Below are 21,023 nucleotides of genomic sequence, written 5' to 3' on the forward strand. Positions count from 1 at the left end.
ACGAGTAGGAGAGAGGGGCAAACAAAACTTTAAACAGTCTGATGCGGTTACTTTACAAGAAAATTTAATGTATATTACAATGTCCCTGGTCTCATGCGGTTACTTTACAAGGAAATGTAATGTATATTACAAAGTCTCTGGTTTCAGCAATTGACTGCCATGTTTGGATCTGATTAGTCTTCTAAACGGCTCTTTCAAAATTCATAATTTCAGTTATGCAATCTGAACATTATTATGGTGTATAAAACATGGCCAGCCGTTGTGGCCGAGCGTTTCTAGGCGCTTTAGTCTGGAACCGCGAGGCTGCTACGGTGGCAGGTTTGAATCCTGCCTCGGGCATGGATGTGTGTGATGTCCTTAGGTTAGTTAGGTTTAAGTAGTTCTAAGTTCTAAGGGACTGATGACCTTACATGTTAAGTCCCATAGTGCTCAGAGCCATTTGAACCATTTATAAAACATGTCAATCAATTAAACATCATATCGCCACGTATTAAAGCAGACTCTTACTAACCAAGTGGTGAAATCGATAACGTGAAAGCAATAATTAAACACACTTGGACGCAAGTAGTGACATAAATTTTATTCATATGTTGTTTTATTATTCAGTTCAATGAATTTTTAGATACGCCTTCTGTCACAAGATCTCATCTTGTGACTGCTGCACAGAAGGTGGAAGGAGAACCTTTGAATTACAGTGCGCAACAAAATTAAAGGTTCAATTTTTTGAAACCACTTAATTGTTCCCCATTGTGACCATTAGTTTTAAATTCTACTCAAAGATTTCTACAACCTTTCCGTGTAAATGTGAAAAAACGTGTCGCTCCGGGCACAAGCGAAAAAAGACCAGAGTGTGGAAGTTCATGTGAGCTGTAAGGGGAGCTATGATGTCATATTGGCACCAAATTTCACCAAAATTCTACTCAATGCCACCGTGAAAGTGTCACGTGTTGAGAAGGCGGTCACAGCCCCTTCTCCCCACATTTCACCTCTTCTTTTGACATCATTGCGATGGTCACAACAGTGACACCGAGCGTTAAAATCAGGGGTTTTTATTGTTGGTGGTCAAGGAAAACCTTTCAGCCACGCCAACGTTCAGAATCGACAGGCAAATGCTTCAGGGGGTGGCATAAAGGGCGTAAATCAAACCTTTCCATCGGACGTTTACTCACACACATTTCGCAGTCAAAACGACATTCCGCACTGAGATGAATAACAGGAAGAAGTTTTTGACAATCTTTGACACTACTGGCACCCTCGAATGTTTTAATACTTCTCTAAGCACTTTGTGTGGCTGCATCGCTATTGAGCCTGATGACACCCATTTGCAGTGCAGCGCGACCGCGGTTTTTGCTCTCTCATAGAGGTTGTAACCTCTAGGGCCCGTTCAAAACCATTCAGCAACATCTGAATGTGATCCGAAGCAGAAAGCGGTACTTATGCTTTCTCAGGCCTCCTGCTTTCTGTCTACCTGTGGCGTGATCACTAAAAATACAACATTAACGTGTGCACGAATATAACGGTAAAGGGTCCCCCATTTTGGGCAATACCCTCTGTGCGACCCACGCAGCCTGTTACATTTATATCTGTCAGAGACTGCGACAGCAATTCAGCCTGACGGCTGCCCTAGAGCCTGAAGGTAGGCAAGCCCCTCCCAGGCATGTTGAAAGGGATGACTAAGCATTAGACGCTAGAGCATTTCATGTTGAGATATCTGTAGGTACAATTGTAACGTGTCAGAAAATGGTGGGTGGGTGGGTGGCACAGACGGTGTTGCGAACTAGGAGTCTTAGAGGGAACTAGTGCCGTTGTATTCACGCACATGCCAAAGTTAGTATCCCACTTGTTCGCTCCGCATGAGGGCGGAAAACAGGAGGGTTGAAAACCAGTAAGTACCCTTTGCGGCTCGGATCACTTTCAGTTTGCATCGAATGATTTTTAACGGTCTCTAGTGGTTCCAACGTTTACAAGACAGGAAACAATGCGATCGCGCTGCACTCCATAAGTGTAGGATCACATTCATTGTGGATGCAATCCCACTGTATCCCTAGGGGGGGGGGGGGTTGGAAACGCCAGAGGGCGTCAGTACCGACAAAGTTCGTCAAGGACGTCTTCCTATTGCTCATCACACTACGAACGGTCCTTTTCGGTCTCGAAATGTGCGAATCAACGCCCCAAGGAATGGGATGGTTTCATTGACGCCCTTTATGCCACACCCTGAGGCCTTTGCTTGACGATTCTCAGAGGCGGTGGGTGTTAAATGTTTTCCTCGACCACCCACAAGAAAACAGCGTAATTTAATGCTGGGTGTCTGTGTTGTACCAACATCCCAGTGACGTCAAAAGAAGTGAAATGTGGGGAAAAAGGGGCTGTGTCGACCTTCTCATTATGGGTCACTTTCATGGTGGCATTGGTCAGAATTTTGGTGAAATTTGGTGCCAATGTGACATTGACCCACCTTACAGCTTGCTGTGGCCTGTTTCCGCATGTGTCGACACCTCGCTGTCCAAACCGTCGTCGAACCCGAGGATGACGTGCCAGGGGGCCACGCTTTTGTTCCATTACAGGGGAAGGTTGTAGACACTTTGAGTCAAATTTCAAATTAATGCATCACAACGGGAGACAATTACGTGGCTCCGAAAATGTGATCCTTTCATTCTTTTGCACAGTGTAGTCGACAGCAGGCTTTCGACACAGATTCAACTAGTTCTCAGTTACGTTTGAAAGTGCTTTATTTGAAAATGGAGAGATTTCTTACAGATTTTTGAGGTATATACGTGCCAAGATTCCTTTCTGTCTATAATGATTTCAACTTTATTTTGATAATCTCAGGTTGTATAAAACGAATTAAATGACTTATGCGTCAGTTACAAATATGTCATCTTGAGTATAGCACCATTTCAGGAGAAACAGTTCTCAATTCCGTGTTCGAGACCTGGTCGGACACACAACACCAATCTCTACAAAGTTTCATTACAGTGTACATTCTGGTGCACTGTGATATTGACATTCAGCATTGTATTTACCTCGATCGTCGAAAGGAAAGAAACATGATGCGTTTAGGGAACACGTTGCAATCGTTAGTTGGATTAATTTCTGTGATCAATGTACGGTTGTTTACTGTTTTCCTTACAATCAACATTACGATGTTACTGAAGTACGACAGTGTCCTGGTCGCAGTCCAGGGCGTGAAAACTTGAAACAGAAAGTCTATTACGAACTGGTTTCTTACGACGACTCTCCACAATTCAGTCTGAATCGCCTCTGATTACGTAGTATGCCGGTTGGCATGACGTAGCGGTTCTAGCTGATTTGGCAGTGGTTAGATGAGGTGTGTGACGTAAACAAGATAAGCAGTTCTTGCTGAGTAGACTATAAAAAAGCCGCGCCGCTGTAGCTGTAACTGTTCAGAGTTGCCAAGCCTTGTCGCGTCTGTATACGGTACGTGCATGTTTCCTGCTAGTATTTTAGGCAGCATTAAGCATTATTTTAATGTCAAATACCGTAACACCACGGGTTGGGGGATAGGTCCTTGTACCAAAGAACTGCTGGAGGCCGGCAGTAGACAAATTCTATCTTACAATTAGATGTGTGTATGTCTTTAAAATCACCCTTATCTATGACCGGGACTGACAGAAAATTGCACTTGACTTGCCGTGCAACGTGTGTTCGATTCTGGAGGGAAACAGAAATGTTCGCTGTTTTCCTCCATGCGTATTAAATTGAGGAAGTAATCAACAATTTCAGGATATTTCCGTTTACTTGCTGACCATGACTGTCACACTAACATTTTCTTTAAATACGAAAATAATAAAAGCTTGGTTTCGAGTCTATCACTAGTAGAATGGCGTCCGCCGCTCGTGGTCTCGCGGTAGCGTTCTCGCTTCCCAAGCACGGGGTCCCGGGTTCGATTCCCGGCGGGGTCAGGGATTTTCACCTGCCTCGAGATGACTGGGTCTTCGTGTTGTCCTCATCATTTCATCATCATCCAGGAAAGTGGCGAAATTGGACTGAGCAAAGATTGGGTAATTGTACGGGCGCTGATAACCACGCAGTTGAGCGCCCCACAAACCAAACATCATCATCATCACTAGTAGAATGGCGTTATGGCAGCGCACAAATCCCCTCTTTCAAACAGTCTTTCACATGTCTCTTCATTCGTTCCCTTAGCACACTGGTGAAGACTGACCTTAGTGAACTGTATCCAGTTTTACGCCACTGACAATCTGAAATCATTCAAAAAATAAATTAATTTGCTGCAAGTACTACATGCAAGGGATCACTTCCTCTGCGTTGTTTGAACGCGAAAATACAGATTACACCTTTCGCGGACATTTGGCTGCTTATTTTTGATATTTTCTTTATTTTTATGTAAATTATCTCAGCCATTTCACATCACATGACTATAATAGTTTTATTTTCTCCTAATTCGATGTCGTGGTTTTGATATCGCATAATGGTTTTTGGAGAGAAATGATTTTGGAAATTTATGTCTTTGGTGTTAGGGAACTTCCTTACTTTGATACTGAGTTGCTGTGTGATTAAAGAACGTTACTTCTGCATTTTTTCTTCGCTTTTCAGCCTCTTTTTTACGCAGTCGCAGTTATATCTGTATGACATGTTACATCTTGTCCCATATTTGGTATTTTCTGCTAAGTTATCCGAACAAATGTCATCTAGAGAAAGAGAGGACTCTTAGATAATTATCAGGGTACTTATATCATAAATTTTTAAAAATCCCGTACATTTACGCTGTGTAGTCTCTAATAATTAGTGTGCTACTACTTTTGTTTGTTTCTAAAATAAGGTCTCAATACAGTTGCCTGTTTTTACGTTCGATATGCCTCAATGTTTTTAGACCAAACAATTTTTCATACTTTCCGGCGCATCTTTGGTTCAGGTAACCACTCGTGCACGTTTTACCACATGTCACGCTAGCATTTCTCGTCATTTTGAATTGTTTCCCACAGACTTGTTTCTTGTGAGTTATTTTTAATGCCACTACATTTAGACTCTACCAGTCTAAATACTTAACGTCTTTCTGTAGTAGCCCTACCACAAATTTGATATAATTTCCCAGTCATCAATTTTACTGTTGCCTATGACTACTATATTATTATGTGTTCCGCATGTATAATGACAAAAACGTTTTTCAATTCTCAGTCAACGGAAAACCAGTGTTGAAGACAGCCTCTGTTCAAGATTTGCTTTAAGCTTTCTGTGTACGCTATTTCTACTACCTCTACGATAAATCCTCTACTTCTTCTGCTTTATTCGCGTGAACTGAATGAGGGCAACATGTAAAACCAACCTATGAGATTTGTACCGGAATGCTCTCGACTGCGACTGCCATTCCTTAGTCAATACGCCAACTCATTGATACAGAAATACCTTGTTCTTCGTAATCAGTCAGTATTTACTCTGTTGTATTTTGTGACCATGTAACGAAATATTCAGTTTAGAACTTTCAGAATTATTCTTTATTCAGCATTATTTTGCGTTTCTCATAGTCCATATAGGTAAGAACGCCACAAGGGAAATCTTGGCTCGACGCAAATGGGAAGCATGAGTCATTGGTGGTTGAATGATTCGATTAAGTCAGTTTACGCCTGTAAGTAGGCTGTTTAGGTTTTCTTATTGGTAACGCCACGTAGTGCTCTGTATGAAAATCACTGGCTGTGCTGTGTGCAGTCTGTGGCTAGTTTGCCATTGTAGTATTTGGCAGCTGAATGTTAACAGCGCGTAGCGTTGTGCAGTTGGAGGTGAGCCGCCAGCAGTGGTAGATGTGGGTAGTGAGATGGCGGATTTTTGAGAGCGGATGATCTGGACGTGTGTCCATCAGAAACAGTACATTTGTAAGAATGGATGTCATAAACTGCTATCTATATATTATGACTTTTGAAGATTTTGTTCCATTGTGTCCAACTTTTGAAGCTTTTGCTGTGTTTGTCTTTGATTTTGTTCCATTTGTTGCATTAACTGTAATAATAATGTATTAGTGTCTGGAATCTGTTCCTCTATGCTTTTCGGCAGAGAATTCGCACCGGTAACATTCACATTTTGACAAGCAGAAAATGTGTCTTGACTTATTTGAGAAAATGGTGAGGACGCAAAACTTGAATCTACAGTATTTGCAAAATTGTGTCGTCATTTCGGATTCCTGAGGCGAGCTGTTGCCGAGCGATCGATCGATAATGCTTCCCTGTTCACTAATTGTTTCACTGCCTACGCCATTGTTTGCCGCCCGCTCCATTTCCCTATGCACAGTTACCAAATTACTATGTTGAACATTAGTTAATTCATGACACGGTGGCGCTAACACACTGCTTTCGTCTTCACTGTCATATCTCAGTTTACTTTGGAGCCTAGTATTACGTTTTTCACACGCCATTATTGTTACAATATTTCACACGACAACACAGAAAAACACAATTTGAAGAGCAAAAATAAGGGAACACATTAACATAGCACTGAAAATAATATCTAGTTAATTGCAAGCGCAGCTGCGAAATACTTGCTGCAAATCTACATGCATGCCACAATTGTTTTACTGTACAAGAATGAAAAACTACAACTACAAAGGAAATTCTCTCTATAATTACGCGCTAGCAATAAACAAAAGCTACACTAATTACACAAACTACAAGAAAAAATCAGTAGATTCCAGTGAGGTATCCTCGGCTAAGGGTCGACATATGAAACGTCCCCTTAGAAAAATTATAAATGACTGGGCTTAAACTGACACACAATATTTTTTTTAGCGCAACGAAATCTGACTTTCAGTAATCCCTACAAAAGAATGGCCCTGACTAACATTAACCTATACCTTTCATGAATCACTGACCTCACAAAAATCTTCATTACTCGAACTACTGCATTACAGCGAGCACCACTACTGCCAGCTAAATGAAAGATTCTAACTACTGAAGGCACTAACTACTGATAGGCATAGTTAGCAAATGAAAGATTTTGATAGAGAACAAACAATGTATTTACCTTAAGAGAGTTCAAAAGTCATAATATATATATATATATATATATATATATATATATATATATATATATATATATATATATATATATATATATATATATAGCAGTTTATGACATCCATTCTTACAAATGTACTGTTTCTGATGGACACACGTCCAGATCATCCGCTCTCAAAAATCCGCCATCTCACTACCCACACCCACCACTGCTGGCGGCTCACCTCCAACTGCGCAACGCTATGCGCTGTTAACATCCAGCTGCCCAATACTACAATGGCAGACAACAATGCAAACTAGCCACAGACTGCACACAGCACAGCCAGCGATTTTCATACAGAGCACTACGTGGCGTTACCAATAAGAAAACCTAAACAGCCTACTTACACGCCCTGCGTGTATATTAAGAGCAGTGATCTACATGTGGCTGGTGCATAAAGAAGCTTACGCTCTGGATGCCTACTTCATATTGCAGAGCACGTGTTCCACGCCAAGAATGATGGTTTGCACCATTATCCTACGATGCTGAGTTGATTCCATTATTTTTCCACGGTAGAAAACAATGTCTGATGCTTATATAGACATAAAAGGTAACCTATTACATTATAAGACAAATGTTTTGGTTTGTAAAAAGTATGACGTCTTCCAAGGTGGGAAAAAACTGTCATTCTGCTCTCATTTGGTACGGTGTAACGATTTGGGGGATGAATTTCACCAGTGCTAACCTATACATTCACAAGAGCCGTACACTGTTGCGCATCTGTGAAGGTATTTAGAGTAGAGGATCTGGTACAGTTTTGATCACTCATCCCTGTTGATGCGGCTAATTGCTCCACTGTAAAAAGAAATAGTTCAATTTTGAGTGGACAAATTCACGATTTGCAAGTATGTACTTCATAGAAAAGCAACAAGTATTTGAATATTGAAATACTGGTGTACATTCGCAAGTACTCGTTGTTTATGTAACCAGCATGGTCTGATTGTTTTCTTCTACTCTTTCATTTGGTAAGTGGCACAGAAATATTTACAACTACAATATGCGGTGGTGTATACACTCAGAGATAGGACGGTGTCAGTTCTTTATTTAATGTCATGACTTGTTTCTAATCTGTGTAAATTATTAACTGACAAGATGCATACAAGGAATTCCCACAAAGACAAAATGAGTACAGACTATGCGTGCTGTATATTTTGTTCAGGTGGTCTCCTGCAGATCGTAAGGATTTAAAAAAAAAAAAAGGTGTACTTAACGCTAACATCCTGAAAGTGATATGTCAGTATACGAAAACTGATAACCTGACGCAGGATGGCTTTATGTTATTCAACGCCACAGTACGAACGTTGCCGTGATGACTTTATGATACCTGAATATGATTAGGTAATCCATATCGATATCGATTTTATCATCAGCTCTTGACTGCTTGGAAATATAACTTTTTTCAAGCATCCACAGCATCTAGGTCTATGGCGTCAACTTCGTCTCAACTAGCACACATAGGAACAAGCGGATTGCTTAAAAAGAAGTGGAAGTATGGAATTACTATCACATTATATCTTCTCCTTCTTTCGCCCTTTCCTATATCTTCTACGGGGCCGGCGGTTGTTATATCGGTAGAGGCTATGTTAGTGGTAATTGGTGGCCGAAAGTTCTTCCTAATGCCACAACGGCTCGCAGGAACGAATCTGTGTACCCCATCAGCCTGCGTCTAGAACTAATCTCTGTTCAAGCGTGAAAACATTTTCTAAATGTTGAAGTGGCAGGGTAGCAGCCCGGTATTTACATAGCTGGATATGGGAAACCTGCTAAAAACCACAAAGCGCCTAAAAATCACATTTAGCCTTTCCGGCTCAACTGTCCTCGTCGTTGAATCGTGAGGTGGATTTTATCCGAGGAAGGCTCCTCTTCCCGTACCTCGGAAGACGCGCTTCAACGCCCTCTGCGAACCACCCGTATTAACTGATAGATATCATTAAAAGACCTACGCGATACATAAAGCTCGATAGTAGCCAAGATAAACTTTATGTCAAAGCGGGTGACAATTGATAACAGCGTGTTTACGATACTAACAAACGGAGACCAGCAATCGGGTGAACAAATTGGTCGACATTTCTGACAGATGTTCGTCAATGAAAAAATTTACAACTACATCTTTTGGTTAGCACTCACTGGATTTCGATTAAACATACACAAAAGTTTTCTGTGTTGTCGGTTCCAAATGAGTCTTGCCTCTAAACACAGTATCTACCGTAGAACAACAGTGAACCTTTCGTGCACCGATGTTGCGGTCGACTATTCAAGTTCGTCTTCCGGAGCTAGGGATACACTTTAATTTATGTAATAGAAAGAACTGCCAGAATGACTCATTCATTTGATGCATTTGGTGCAGCAAACCCTGCAATTCAGCTATTTTTAAGGCAAGTTAGGCGTGAACGCTTGCAGACTGCAGGCTACGTTATTTAGAGTGAGGTTAATACTATCGAATACAGAGTTTAGGTGTACTTTGATACACAGATTTAATTTTATTGTAATATGCAGGGTGATCAAAAAGTCAGTATAAATTTGAAAACTGAATAAATCACGGAATAATGTAGATAGAGAGGTACAAATTGACACACATGCTTGGAATGACATGGGGTTTTATTAGAACCAAAATAATACAAAAGTTCAAAAAATGTCCGACAGATGGTGCTTCATCTGATCGGAATAGCAATAATTAGCGTAACAAAGTAAGACAAAGCAAAGATGATGTTCTTTACAGGAAATGCTCAACATGTCCACCATCATTCCTCAATAATAGCTGTAGTCGAGGAATAATGTTGTGAACAGCACTGTAAAGCATGCCCGGAGTTATGGTGAGGCATTGGAGTCGGATGTTGTCTTATAGCATCCCTAGAGATGTCGGTCGATCACGATGCACTTGCGACTTCAGGTAACCCCAAAGCCAATAATCACACGGACTGAGGTCTGGGGACCTGGGAGGCCAAGCATGACGAAAGTGGCGGCTGAGCACACGATCACCACCAAACGACGCGCGCAAGAGATGTTTCACGTGTCTAGCAACATGGGTTGGAGCGCCATCCTGCATAAACATCGTACGTTCCAGCAGGTGTTTATCAGCCAGGCTTGGGATGATGCGATTCTGTAGTATATCGGCGTACCTCTCACCCGTCACGGTAGCAGTTTTGATGTCCAGCGCGATCTGTCTGAGATTTTGTGTGAACTTTTTTTTTTCTAATAAAACCCCATGTCATTGCAAGCATGTGTGTCAATTTTTACTTCTCTATCTACATTATTCCGTGGTTTATTAAGTTTTCAAATTTATACTGACTTTTTGATCACCCGGTATAATGATGAGAAACCTATTAATTATATGTTGTGAAACACACGTACCTTTTTAATACACGAAATTTTTTCAATAGAAATGATCAAGGCTGGTTACAATATTGAAATGCGATAAAAAGAGTATTTTATATCTGACAACATCTCTCTTTCCTAGTGTTTAACCTGTCTACGCTGGTTTGATGATTTGATGAATTCATTTTATTTTAATTTTGTCTGCAGATGCCCTTCTTGTTGCCATCGTTGTCAGTTAATCTAATGGAGATAATTCGAGTGCACCATCTATGAACTGTATAAAATTCTTTTGTGTGATATGTTTTAACTCGTTTAGACTAGGGACCAAGTCTACATTCACCTAAAAGAACGTGTAAAATCTGTTAAAACCGTAACCTCGCTGGCTGGTGTCCCAGACTGCCGTTCCTTAGACCGCAGTGAGGATTAGTTCCGGAGTGACTCGCCAATCATCTGGCAAGAGCGTGCGCCGAGCGTTAAGCTAAACGAGCATATGTATACAACGAAATACAGAGAGAGGGCCGTGTAGTAGCACGTTTAGAAGAGAGAGAAAAGTTGATTTCACTTCGATATTTGTGCGTAGTAAGTTCCCTCATTACATTAATAGAGATCAAGTTTCTTACAACGAAGATAAATTCTATACAATGCGGATCCAAGTTATTTGTCTTTTCGTTTCCCAGTGACATTTCCAAGTGATAAGCACATTCACATTAAACTTTCAATATGTTATGTTGTATGTAGAGAAATTATGGCAAGCTCTACATCCGAAGTAAGCCACTTATTTCTCTTTACCCTGCGCAGTTATTGACTTTAAGCACTGATTACATGTTGCAGAAAGCAGTGATGGCGCCAATAGTCCTATACGATTTCGATGCAAGCTTTCCATGTACCCTGGTTCGTATTGTAGCTCGCCTGATTGGTGTAGAGCTCAAGACAGTGAAACTGAAGGATGTCGTGAAAGAAATGGCTACTCCAGAGATGACACAGGTAAGTTAAGCGTAATTTATTCTCTTAAAAGGAAGAGAAGCCAGAGATAAAATTTAGTAGCGCCTGTGTCTGAAGTTATCCACTGATACAGAAAGAGGATCGTTTCCTCATAGGAAACAAAGATGAAGCTCCATGAATCTGTACTGAACATGGATAATGTTTGTATACAGAAACAATCCTGCGACATTTCGTTGTTCTACAAATTAACTGGAGAAATATCTTATAAACAGGAGAGAAGAGATTAAAGTATTCTGAGTACGTTACAACATGTCAGAAAGTACATATTAGACGTTCAAAGTACAATGACACCATAGCGTAAATGAAGGAGTATTGTTTCCAGTGAGAATAAATACAAATAAGAAAATGTGTTGTAAGGTTGATAAAAACTAAATCCACTGAAAATCACAAATATCGAACAAAAACAAAATTGATGAAAATCTTTCGCCTACTCTTATGCAGAACATTAAGTTTTAAGTTCACAGCGACAAAGGATATTCTAATAAATGACGAAACGCCGTCCGGATCATAATTTCCTTCATTAACAAGTACCAGTTTCCAACTGCCTTGCATGTCATCGTCAGGTCTTTTGTCGCAGTGTGCAATTTGTCAACAGTGGAATGAACGACATAAAAAACAGTTTTATACAAAGCCAACATTACCACCGTAGCACAAGTTTATTTGAAGACTAGCTCCTTAGATGACAGCGAAATCTGAATAATGTGTGACGTGATAAAAGAAATTGTTCAATAATTAAAGGAGATCCTTGCCGGCCAGTGTGGCCGAGCGGTTCTAGGCGCTACAGTCCAGAACCGCGCGACCGCTATGGTCGCAGGTTCGAATCCTGCCTCGGGCATGGATGTGTGTGATGTCCTTAGTTTAGTTAGGTTTAAGTAGTTCTAGGGGACTGATGACATCAGCAGTTAAGTCCCATAGTGCTCAGAGCCATCTGAATCATTTTTGAAAGGAGATCCTTGGAAGAGCTACTCATTACAAAAGTACTCTACTTAGTATATAAGATATATGGGACAGGAGAAATTCTCATACAGCAAGATTAATGTAATAATTCATACTCCGATGAAGGCAGGGGAGACAGGTGAATATTCACGAAGCATCAGTTCTATCTACATCTACATACATACGCAAACTGCCGTATGGTGTATGGCAGAAGATGCCTTGTACCACTGCCATTCATTTCCTTTCCTGTTCCACTCGCAAATACAGCAAGGGAAAAACGACTATATGTCTACGAAAGAGCCCTAATTTCTCTTTTATTCGTGGTCCTTACGCGAAATGTAAGATGGCGGCAGCTGAATCGTTCTGCAGTAAAGTTCAAATGTAGGTTCTCTAAATTTTCTCTATTGTTTAGCGAAAAGGTTGCAATTTGAAATCACGAACAATTTCCGTACTGCTCGCGTATTGTTCAAACTTTACCGGTAACAAATCTAGCGGCTAGGCTCTGAAATGCTTTGAGATTTTCTTTTAATTTGACCTTCTGTCCATCCCAAACACTCTAGCAGTACTCAAGAATGGGTCTCAACAGGATTCTAGCCGTGCGGTTCTAAGCGCGTCAGTTTGGAACCGCGTGACCGCTACGGTCGCAGGTTCGAATCCTGCCTCGGGCATGGATGTGTGTGATGTCCTTAGGTTAGTTAGGTTTAAGTAGTTCTAAGTTCTAGGGGACTGATGACCTCAGTAGTTAACTCCCATAGTGCTCAGAGCCATCAACAGGATTCTAAAGGCTGTCTCCTTTTCAGATGAGTTACACTTTCTTAAAATTCTCCCAATAAATTGAAGTCTACCATTCGCCTTCCCTACTAAGGCGTTTACGTGGTCTTACCATTTCAAGTCGCTTTGCAACGTTATGTGTTGGTATTGAATCAAAGTGACTGCCAAGCAGTACGCTACCAAGACTATATTCAAACATTACGAGATTGTTTCTCCTTCTCGTCTGCGTTAACTTCCAGTTTTCTATATTTAGAGCTAGCTGCCATTCATAATACCAATTATAATTTGTTCTAAGTCATGTCGTATACTCCTGCGACACTCAACAACGACACCTTGCGCTAAATCACAGTGTTATCAGCAAACAGCCACATATTGCTGCTGACCCTGTGTGTCAGATCCTTTATGTATACAGAAGATAACAACGGTGCTATCACACTTCCATGAGCTGACGATACTGTTTTCTCCTGAGGAACACTCGCCGTCGAGTACAACGTACTGGTTTCTATTGTATAAGAAGCCTTCGAGCCAGTGACTTATCTCGGAAACTAATCCGTATGCTCGGGAACTTTCCTGGCACGCTTTATCCATGGTTGACGGGATGTCATGTAAGAAAAGGGAAATCTGAGTCACGGTTTCAAAATAAGGACGGAAGTGATGTAAAACAAAAAAAAACAAAAAACAAAAAACCTGTTAGAAGTCGATCTCGGAGTGATGAGTAAGGAACTCAGAGAAATTTAGCAAGACGGACTGATGAAAGCCAAACCCGCTTTTCTGGCATCTGTAGAGTTAGAGATATACTTCGACAATTTTCACTGGAATACACTATTTGAAACTGTGATGGCAGCAGGTATTAAATACAGGGAGTGAAAAATTATCTGCTACTGGTACAAAAACCAGATTGCCGTTCCAAGACGAAGGGCATGAAAGGGAGCCGGTAGTCGACAGTGGATTGAGGCAGGATTATAAACGCTTCAATTTCTAATCCCTTCCTGAGCGACACTGCTGTTGTGACCTTCAGTCCTAAGATTTGTTTGACACAGCTCGAGAGACTAATCTATTCTGCGCAAACGTTTCCATCTCTGCATAGATTTTGCAACCTACAACGTGTTTCAACCAACTTACTACACTCAAGCCTTGGCCAGCCTTTACAATATTGGTATCACAAACTTCTTTCTTCTGCCAGACTGACGACTCCTTGATGCCCTTAGATAGAGCTTTTCTATCCTCTCCACTTCTGTAACTTTCGTTCATGGTTCTGTCCCAACAATAAAACTCATCAGGGGGTGCTGAGGGAATTAGGTAGTATGTTTCTGCACAGACAGTAACATTCTTAAAGTAGTAAATACGTCTGACTTCGTAACGTAATTCCCTCGGCATGGCTTTATTTAATTTTACTACACGCCTTTACCCTTGTTTTAATTTTGATGATGTCCAGCTTGATGCATCTCTTCAAGACGATATCTGTTCAGTTTAACTGTCCTTTGCCGCCACGATAGATTTATAATCTCATTAGCAAACGTCAGCGTTTTATTTCTTCTCTCTGAACTTTAATTCTCTTTCCAAATTTCTTGCTTTCTTGCTTTTCCTTACTGGTTACTCACTGTACAGGCCAAAAAACATTGAGGACAGTCTACAATCATATATATATATATATATTGCCTTCACTAAATCTTACGCTGCTATGTCTCACTTTTTCTCTTCCGCGTGACAGGTAACTTAAATGCATAAACACACACACACACACACACACACACACACACACACACACACACACACACAGTCACACATACATAAAATAATTACAAATATGTTCTATTCCAGTCTAGTATTGTTCGTGGAAAGAAGGATTGTCGGTATGCCTCTTTGTGGGCTCTAATCTCTCTGATTTTATCCTCATGGCCTCTTCCCGAGATATAAGCTATATACTGCTTGACTCTTCGGTGAAGGTATGTTGTCGAAACTTCAACAGAAGCCCGTACCGAGCTACTGAGCATCTCTCCTGCAGAGTCTTCCACTGGAGTTTATCTATCATCTCCGTAACGCTTTGGCGATTACTAAATGATCCAGTAACGAAGCGCGCTGCTCTCCGTTGGATCTTCTCTATCTCTTCTATCAACTCTATCTGGTACGGATCCCACACTGCTGAGCAGTATTCAAGCAGTTGGCGAAACGGCGTACTGTAACCTACTTCCTTTGTTTTTGGATTGCATTTCCTTAGAATTCTTCCAATTAATCTAAGTCTGGCATCTGCTTTACCGACGATCAACTTTATATGATCAATCCATTTTAAATCACTCCTAATGCGTACTCCCAGATAATTTATGGAATTAACTGCTTCCAGTTGCTGACCTGCTATATTGTAGCTAAATGATAAGGGATCTTTCTTTCTATGTATTCGCAGCACATTACACTTGCCTGCATTGACATTCAATTGCCATTCCGTGCACCATGCGTCAATTCGCTGCAGATCCTCCTGCATTTCAGTACAATTTTCCATTGTTACAACCTCTCGATATACCACAGCATCATCCGCAAAAAGCCTCAGTGAACTTCCGATGCCATCCACAAGGTCATTTATGTATATTGTGAATAGCAACGGTCCTACGATACTCCCCTGCGGCACACCTGAAATCACTCTTACTTCAGAAGACTTCTCTCCATTGAGAATAACATGCTGCGTTCTGTTATCTAGGAACTCTTCAATCCAATCACACAATTGGTTTGATAGTCTATATGCTCTTACTTTGTTCATTAAACGACTGTTGGGAACTGTATCGAACGCCTTGCGGAAGTCAAGAAACACGGCATCTACCTGGGGACCCGTGTTTGTGGCCCTCTGAGTCTCGTGGACGAACAGCGCGAGCTGGGTTTCACACGATCGTCTTTTTCGAGACCCATGCTGATTCCTACAGAGTAGATTTCTAGTCTCCAGAAAAGTCATTATACTCGAACACAATACGTGTTCCAAAATTCTACAACTGATAGACGTTAGAGATATAGGTCTATAGTTCTGCACATCTGTTCGACGTCCATTCTTGAAAACGGGGATGACCTGTGCCCTTTTCCAATCCTTTGGAACGCCACGCTTTTCTAGAGACCTACGGCACACCGCCGCAAGAAGGGGGGGTAGTTCCTTCGCGTACTCTGTGTAGAATCGAACTGGTATCCCATCAGGTCCAGCGGCCTTTCCTCTTTTGAGCGATTTTAATTGTTTCTCTATCCCTCTGTCGTCTATTTCGATATCTACCATTTTGTCATCTGTGCGACAATCTAGAGAAGGAACTACAGTGCAGTCGTTCTCTGTGAAACAGCTTTAGAAAAAGACATTCAGTATTTCGGCCTTTAGTCTGTCATCCTCTGTTTCAGTACCATTTTGGTCACAGGGTGCCTGGACGTTTTGTTTTGATCCACCTACCGCTTTGGCATAAGACCAAAATTTCTTAGGATTTTCTGCCAAGTCAGTACATAGAACTTTACTTTCGAATTCATTGAACGCCTCTCGCATAGCCCTCCTCACACTACATTTCGCTTCGCGTAATTTTTGTTTGTCTGCAAGGCTTTGGCTGTGTTTATGTTTGATGTGAAGTTCTCTTTGCTTCCGCAGCAGTTTTCTAACTCGGTTGTTGTACCACGGTGGCTCTTTTCCATCTCTCATGATCTTGCTTGGCACATACTCACCTAACACATATTGTACGATGGTTTTGAACTTTGTCCGCTGATCCTCAACACTATCTGTACTTCAGACAAAAGTTTTGTGTCGAGCCATCAGGTACTCTGAAATCTGCTTTTTGTCACTTTTGCTAAACTGGAAAATCTTCCTACCTTTTTTAATATTTCTATTTACGGCTGAAATCATCGACGCAGTAACCGCTTTATGATCGCTGATTCCCTGTTCTGCGTTAACTGTTTCAAATAGTTCGGGTCTGTTTGTCACCAGAAGGTCTAATATGTTATCGCCACGAGTCGGTTCTCTGTTTAACTGCTCAAGGCTGTTTTCAGATAAAGCACTTAAAAAAATTTCACTGAATTCTTTGTCCCTCCCACCCGTTATGAACGTTTGAGTCTCCCAGTCTATATCCGGCAAAATTAAAATCTCCACCCACAACTATAACATGGTGGGGAAATCTACTCGAAATATTTTCCAAGTTATTCTTGAGGTGCTCAGCCACAACAGCTACTGAGCCAGGGGGCCTATAGAGACATCCAGTTACCATGTCTGAGCCTGCTTTAACCGTGACCTTCACCCAAATTATCTCACATTTCGGATCTCCGTCAATTTCCTTCGATAATATTGTACTTCTTATCGCTATAAACACACCTCCCCCTTCACTGTCCAGCCTGTCTCTGCGGTATACATTCCAATCTGAGTTTAGAATTTCATTACTGTTTACATCTGGTTTCAGCCAACTTTCTGACCCTAGTACTATGTGGGCATTGTGACCGTTTATTAATGAGAGCAGTTCTGGAACCTTTCTACAGACGCTCCTGCAGTTTACTATTAGCAGATTAATATTGTTTCTCCCTGTTGTATTTTGCCTACTCCTACCTTGCCGCGTCTCAGGAGGCGTCTTGTCGGGCCTAGGGAGGGAATTCTCTAACCTAAAAAACCCACATGTGCACTCCACACGTACTCCGCTACCCTTGTAGCCGCTTTCTGCGTGTAGTGCACGGCTGAACTATTCAGGGGGACCCTACATTTCTCCACCAGATAGCGGAGGTCGAGAAATTTGCACCCCAGATCTCCGCAGAATCGTCTGAGCCTCTGGTTTAAGCCTTCCACTCGGCTCCAAACCGGAGGACCGCGATCGGTTCTGGGAACGATACTACAAATAGCTCAGATTCCACCCCGCGAGCGAGGCATTCCGCCTTCACCAACTCCGCCAACCGCCTGTACGAACTGAGGATGACCTCTGAACCCAGACGGTAGGAGTCATTAGTGCCGACATGAGCAACAATTTGCAGTCGGGTGCACCCAGTGCTCTCTATCGCCGCCGGCAGGGCCTCCTCCACATCTCGGATCAGACCACCCGGCAAGCAGACAGAGTGAACACTGGCCTTCTTCCCCGACCTTTCCGCTATTTCCCTAACGGGCTCCATCACCCGCCTAACGTTGGAGCTCCCAATAACTAATAAACCCCTCCCAACGTGTGCCTGCTCGGACCTTGTTCCCAGTTGAAACTGCTCTCAATCCAGTTGCCTGCGATTCTTGTACCTTCTAGCTCACTCATTTACCGACCAAAACCGAAATTTATGAACTCCTCTTATTTAAGCTGTATTATCAGCAATGCCATGTAGTGATGACAAAGCAATGCACAGATTAATGTAGCGAATAGAACGTTGCTGATCCTGGTGTTAATGGATCGTCCAGTCGTTCCAACATTCACTTTTCCACATGTGCAGTGTTTGCGGCTTATTCCCTTATTACAAGTGGAGACCTTTTGTCTTTAGCCGATCCGAGACACTCTTTGATCTTCTTTGTCCGTTTACAAAAGGTGTTTATGTTGTTTTTGCACAATAGTTTGCTAATCTGTCCGTCGCCATGGTGATGTACAGAGGAAGGCCGTACCCGGCAGTTCTTCTTCTGAGGTGTCACTTTTCCGACAGTTAGATGTTGTGACACTTCTGATGCAACAGGTGAAGCACCCACAGCTCCTCAGAACGCTTTCCAGCTGTTGCACCTTGCGTCATAACTGCTGCGGCTCATATAATCGTCTCGCGCTCCTTACGAGGGTATTAATCATGCCTCTTTTCTGTCTCGAGTAGTGAACTGACTTTGTGCAACTGTTGGTCCATGTCGTCGAAACAAGCTGTAACCCAGGGTCTCACCATTCCTTGTAACCAGAACATCCGGAAAGGGTAGTTGTTGATCCTGTTCTGCCTCCATTAAATGCTGGCAATTTGTCTGCATATTCCTACCTACAGCTGCCACCTTCTTTTTGCTTGCTCAGTAAGCCAGTCATTCTATTCCTACACTCATAAGATTTTGTCCCACTGACCTGTCGAGTCCAGTGTACTCTACCACTCCCTGTGGTCTGCACCTCGGGATACTGCTCAGATGCCTTAGGAAATGGTGAAAACTATATTCTTGCCTGTACAGTTGATTTTGATGCTTAAATACTCAGTGCACAATAACCTTGGTTGCAGAACTGAGGCCGGCCGGAGTGGCCGAGCGGTTCTAGGCGCTACAGTCTGGAACCGGGCGACCGCTGCGGTCGCAGGTTCGAATCCTGCCTCGGGCATGTGTGTTTGTGATGTCCTTAGGTTAGTTAGGTTTAAGTAGTTCTAAGTTCTAGGGGACTGATGACCACAGCAGTTAAGTCCCATAGTGCTCAGAGCCATTTTTTGCAGAACTGATTTTCTTGCTTTATGTAGTGAGTCACCGAGCTGTTCCTTGCCATGACTCTATACAACAAAGGTGTGAGTGACGTATCCATACCACACCTCAGGTTTACAAGCTGCCAAGTCCAGCTCCTGTGTTTCGAAATGTTTCATGGAGAAATTGGTCATCGCACGGCCAAGTGGACTATATCATCGCGATTCTTACGGAGTTTTTTCGTAGCATGCCTATCAACCATCTTACGTATTTATCGTAAAATATCACAATTTGTCTGCATGTTTCTCCCTAGAGCTACCTTCATCTTTCTGCTTGATCATTAAGCTAACCGTTGTATTCCTATACTCACGGGATTTTGTCCCACTGACCTGTTGCGTCCGGTGTCCGCTACCACGGCTTGTCATCTGCATCTCGGCCATCCCTGAAGCCCATCCCACACAGGTAAGGTTCGCTGTAAGTTTTCTAGGTGGATCGCTTGACTGTTGACTTGCAGGGAGGGGTGACGGATATCTCACATGCTCATGCTCTCATATGCTGTAAGGAAGCTATCAGGCTTGTTTGACTGCGCTAATGGCAAATCACGCAAGCCACCGATCTGAAATCTTTCTCAAACGATTTAAACAGTCTATTGGGTAATAAAAATTATTCTGCACTTCTCATAGCTTCATTCGTTGGGTTCATGATACAAAGCGAAACATTCCATTAATGGTCACATTAACTGTGGTTTTAGGTAGACCACTGCAAGAAATTCTTAAAGTTTGTGTTGAAAACTAGGGGTCACTAAGAATTTGCGTTTGGTGCATGTTAGCTAATATGTTACTGCGTGTGAAATGTAGCTTACAAACGGAATTATTCTTTAAACTTGGATGGATATCGCTATCTGTCTCTAATCTCGATAAAATGGATAATATGTAAAGCGTCCCATCTCGAAAGCGCGTGCCAGCAGAATAAAATATTTGTACTCTCCCTTGTATCTCATTAACCGCCTGAGGTATGAAAACAAGATTTTGGCAAATGATAGCAAACAAGGAAGAGAGCATTTTGCCGTTTGGTTATCATGCCAAACTTCTATATCTACAGCAATTTTCATGAAACTATTATTTTTTCAGTGAAATAATATAATTCTTATGGGCCACCAATAGGTGATGAAATGAGGATTGCTGTAAGTTTTGTAATACAGTAAGTGAAGAAGTTACAAGTTCGCTTTTATACCGTGAAAGGGCTTTATCACAAACTACTGACCTGCCCTACCCTCAGGTGCTAGTTTAATAGTACATTGTTTCAGGATTGCTACGGAATTTCAACTGCATTAGAATGTTAGTGAGATGAATCATTGTAAACTCTGCTATGTTTTGATGAAACAAACAGATTTGAACATGGCTGTGTATTATTCAAAACTCGTCACTGATAATGGTTCCATGAAGAAAGAAGTTGCATAAGAAGTCTGGGGAACATAAACCACTATTTCTGTTGAAATTTTGACGGAATCGGATATCCTAGTGTATTTTTAATAATGAGTGATTGGGACTAATGTCTAACATTGCTTCACTGACAATCCAAGTGCAATGCCCTCCCCAGCACAAACGTTAGCTCATATCTTTAGCTTGTTTTCCCCTTAAGTCGTAGCTATTGGGACCAC

The 21,023-nt window shown here is 41.8% G+C and overlaps 1 protein-coding gene across 1 annotated transcript in view; it reads left to right on the plus strand.

Moving 5' to 3' along the window:
* Positions 1-11,177: 11,177 nt before the first annotated feature.
* Positions 11,178-21,023, plus strand: part of LOC126145361 (glutathione S-transferase D5-like) — a 42,317-nt gene continuing 32,471 nt past the window's right edge. The window contains exon 1 of the mRNA XM_049915552.1: positions 11,178-11,325. Coding sequence (XP_049771509.1) covers positions 11,182-11,325 — 144 coding nt within the window. The 5' untranslated portion in view covers positions 11,178-11,181. The remainder of the gene's footprint in view (positions 11,326-21,023) is intronic.

This window comes from Schistocerca cancellata, chromosome 2, assembly GCF_023864275.1.
Source record: "Schistocerca cancellata isolate TAMUIC-IGC-003103 chromosome 2, iqSchCanc2.1, whole genome shotgun sequence".
In the NCBI taxonomy this organism is placed as follows: domain Eukaryota; kingdom Metazoa; phylum Arthropoda; class Insecta; order Orthoptera; family Acrididae; genus Schistocerca; species Schistocerca cancellata.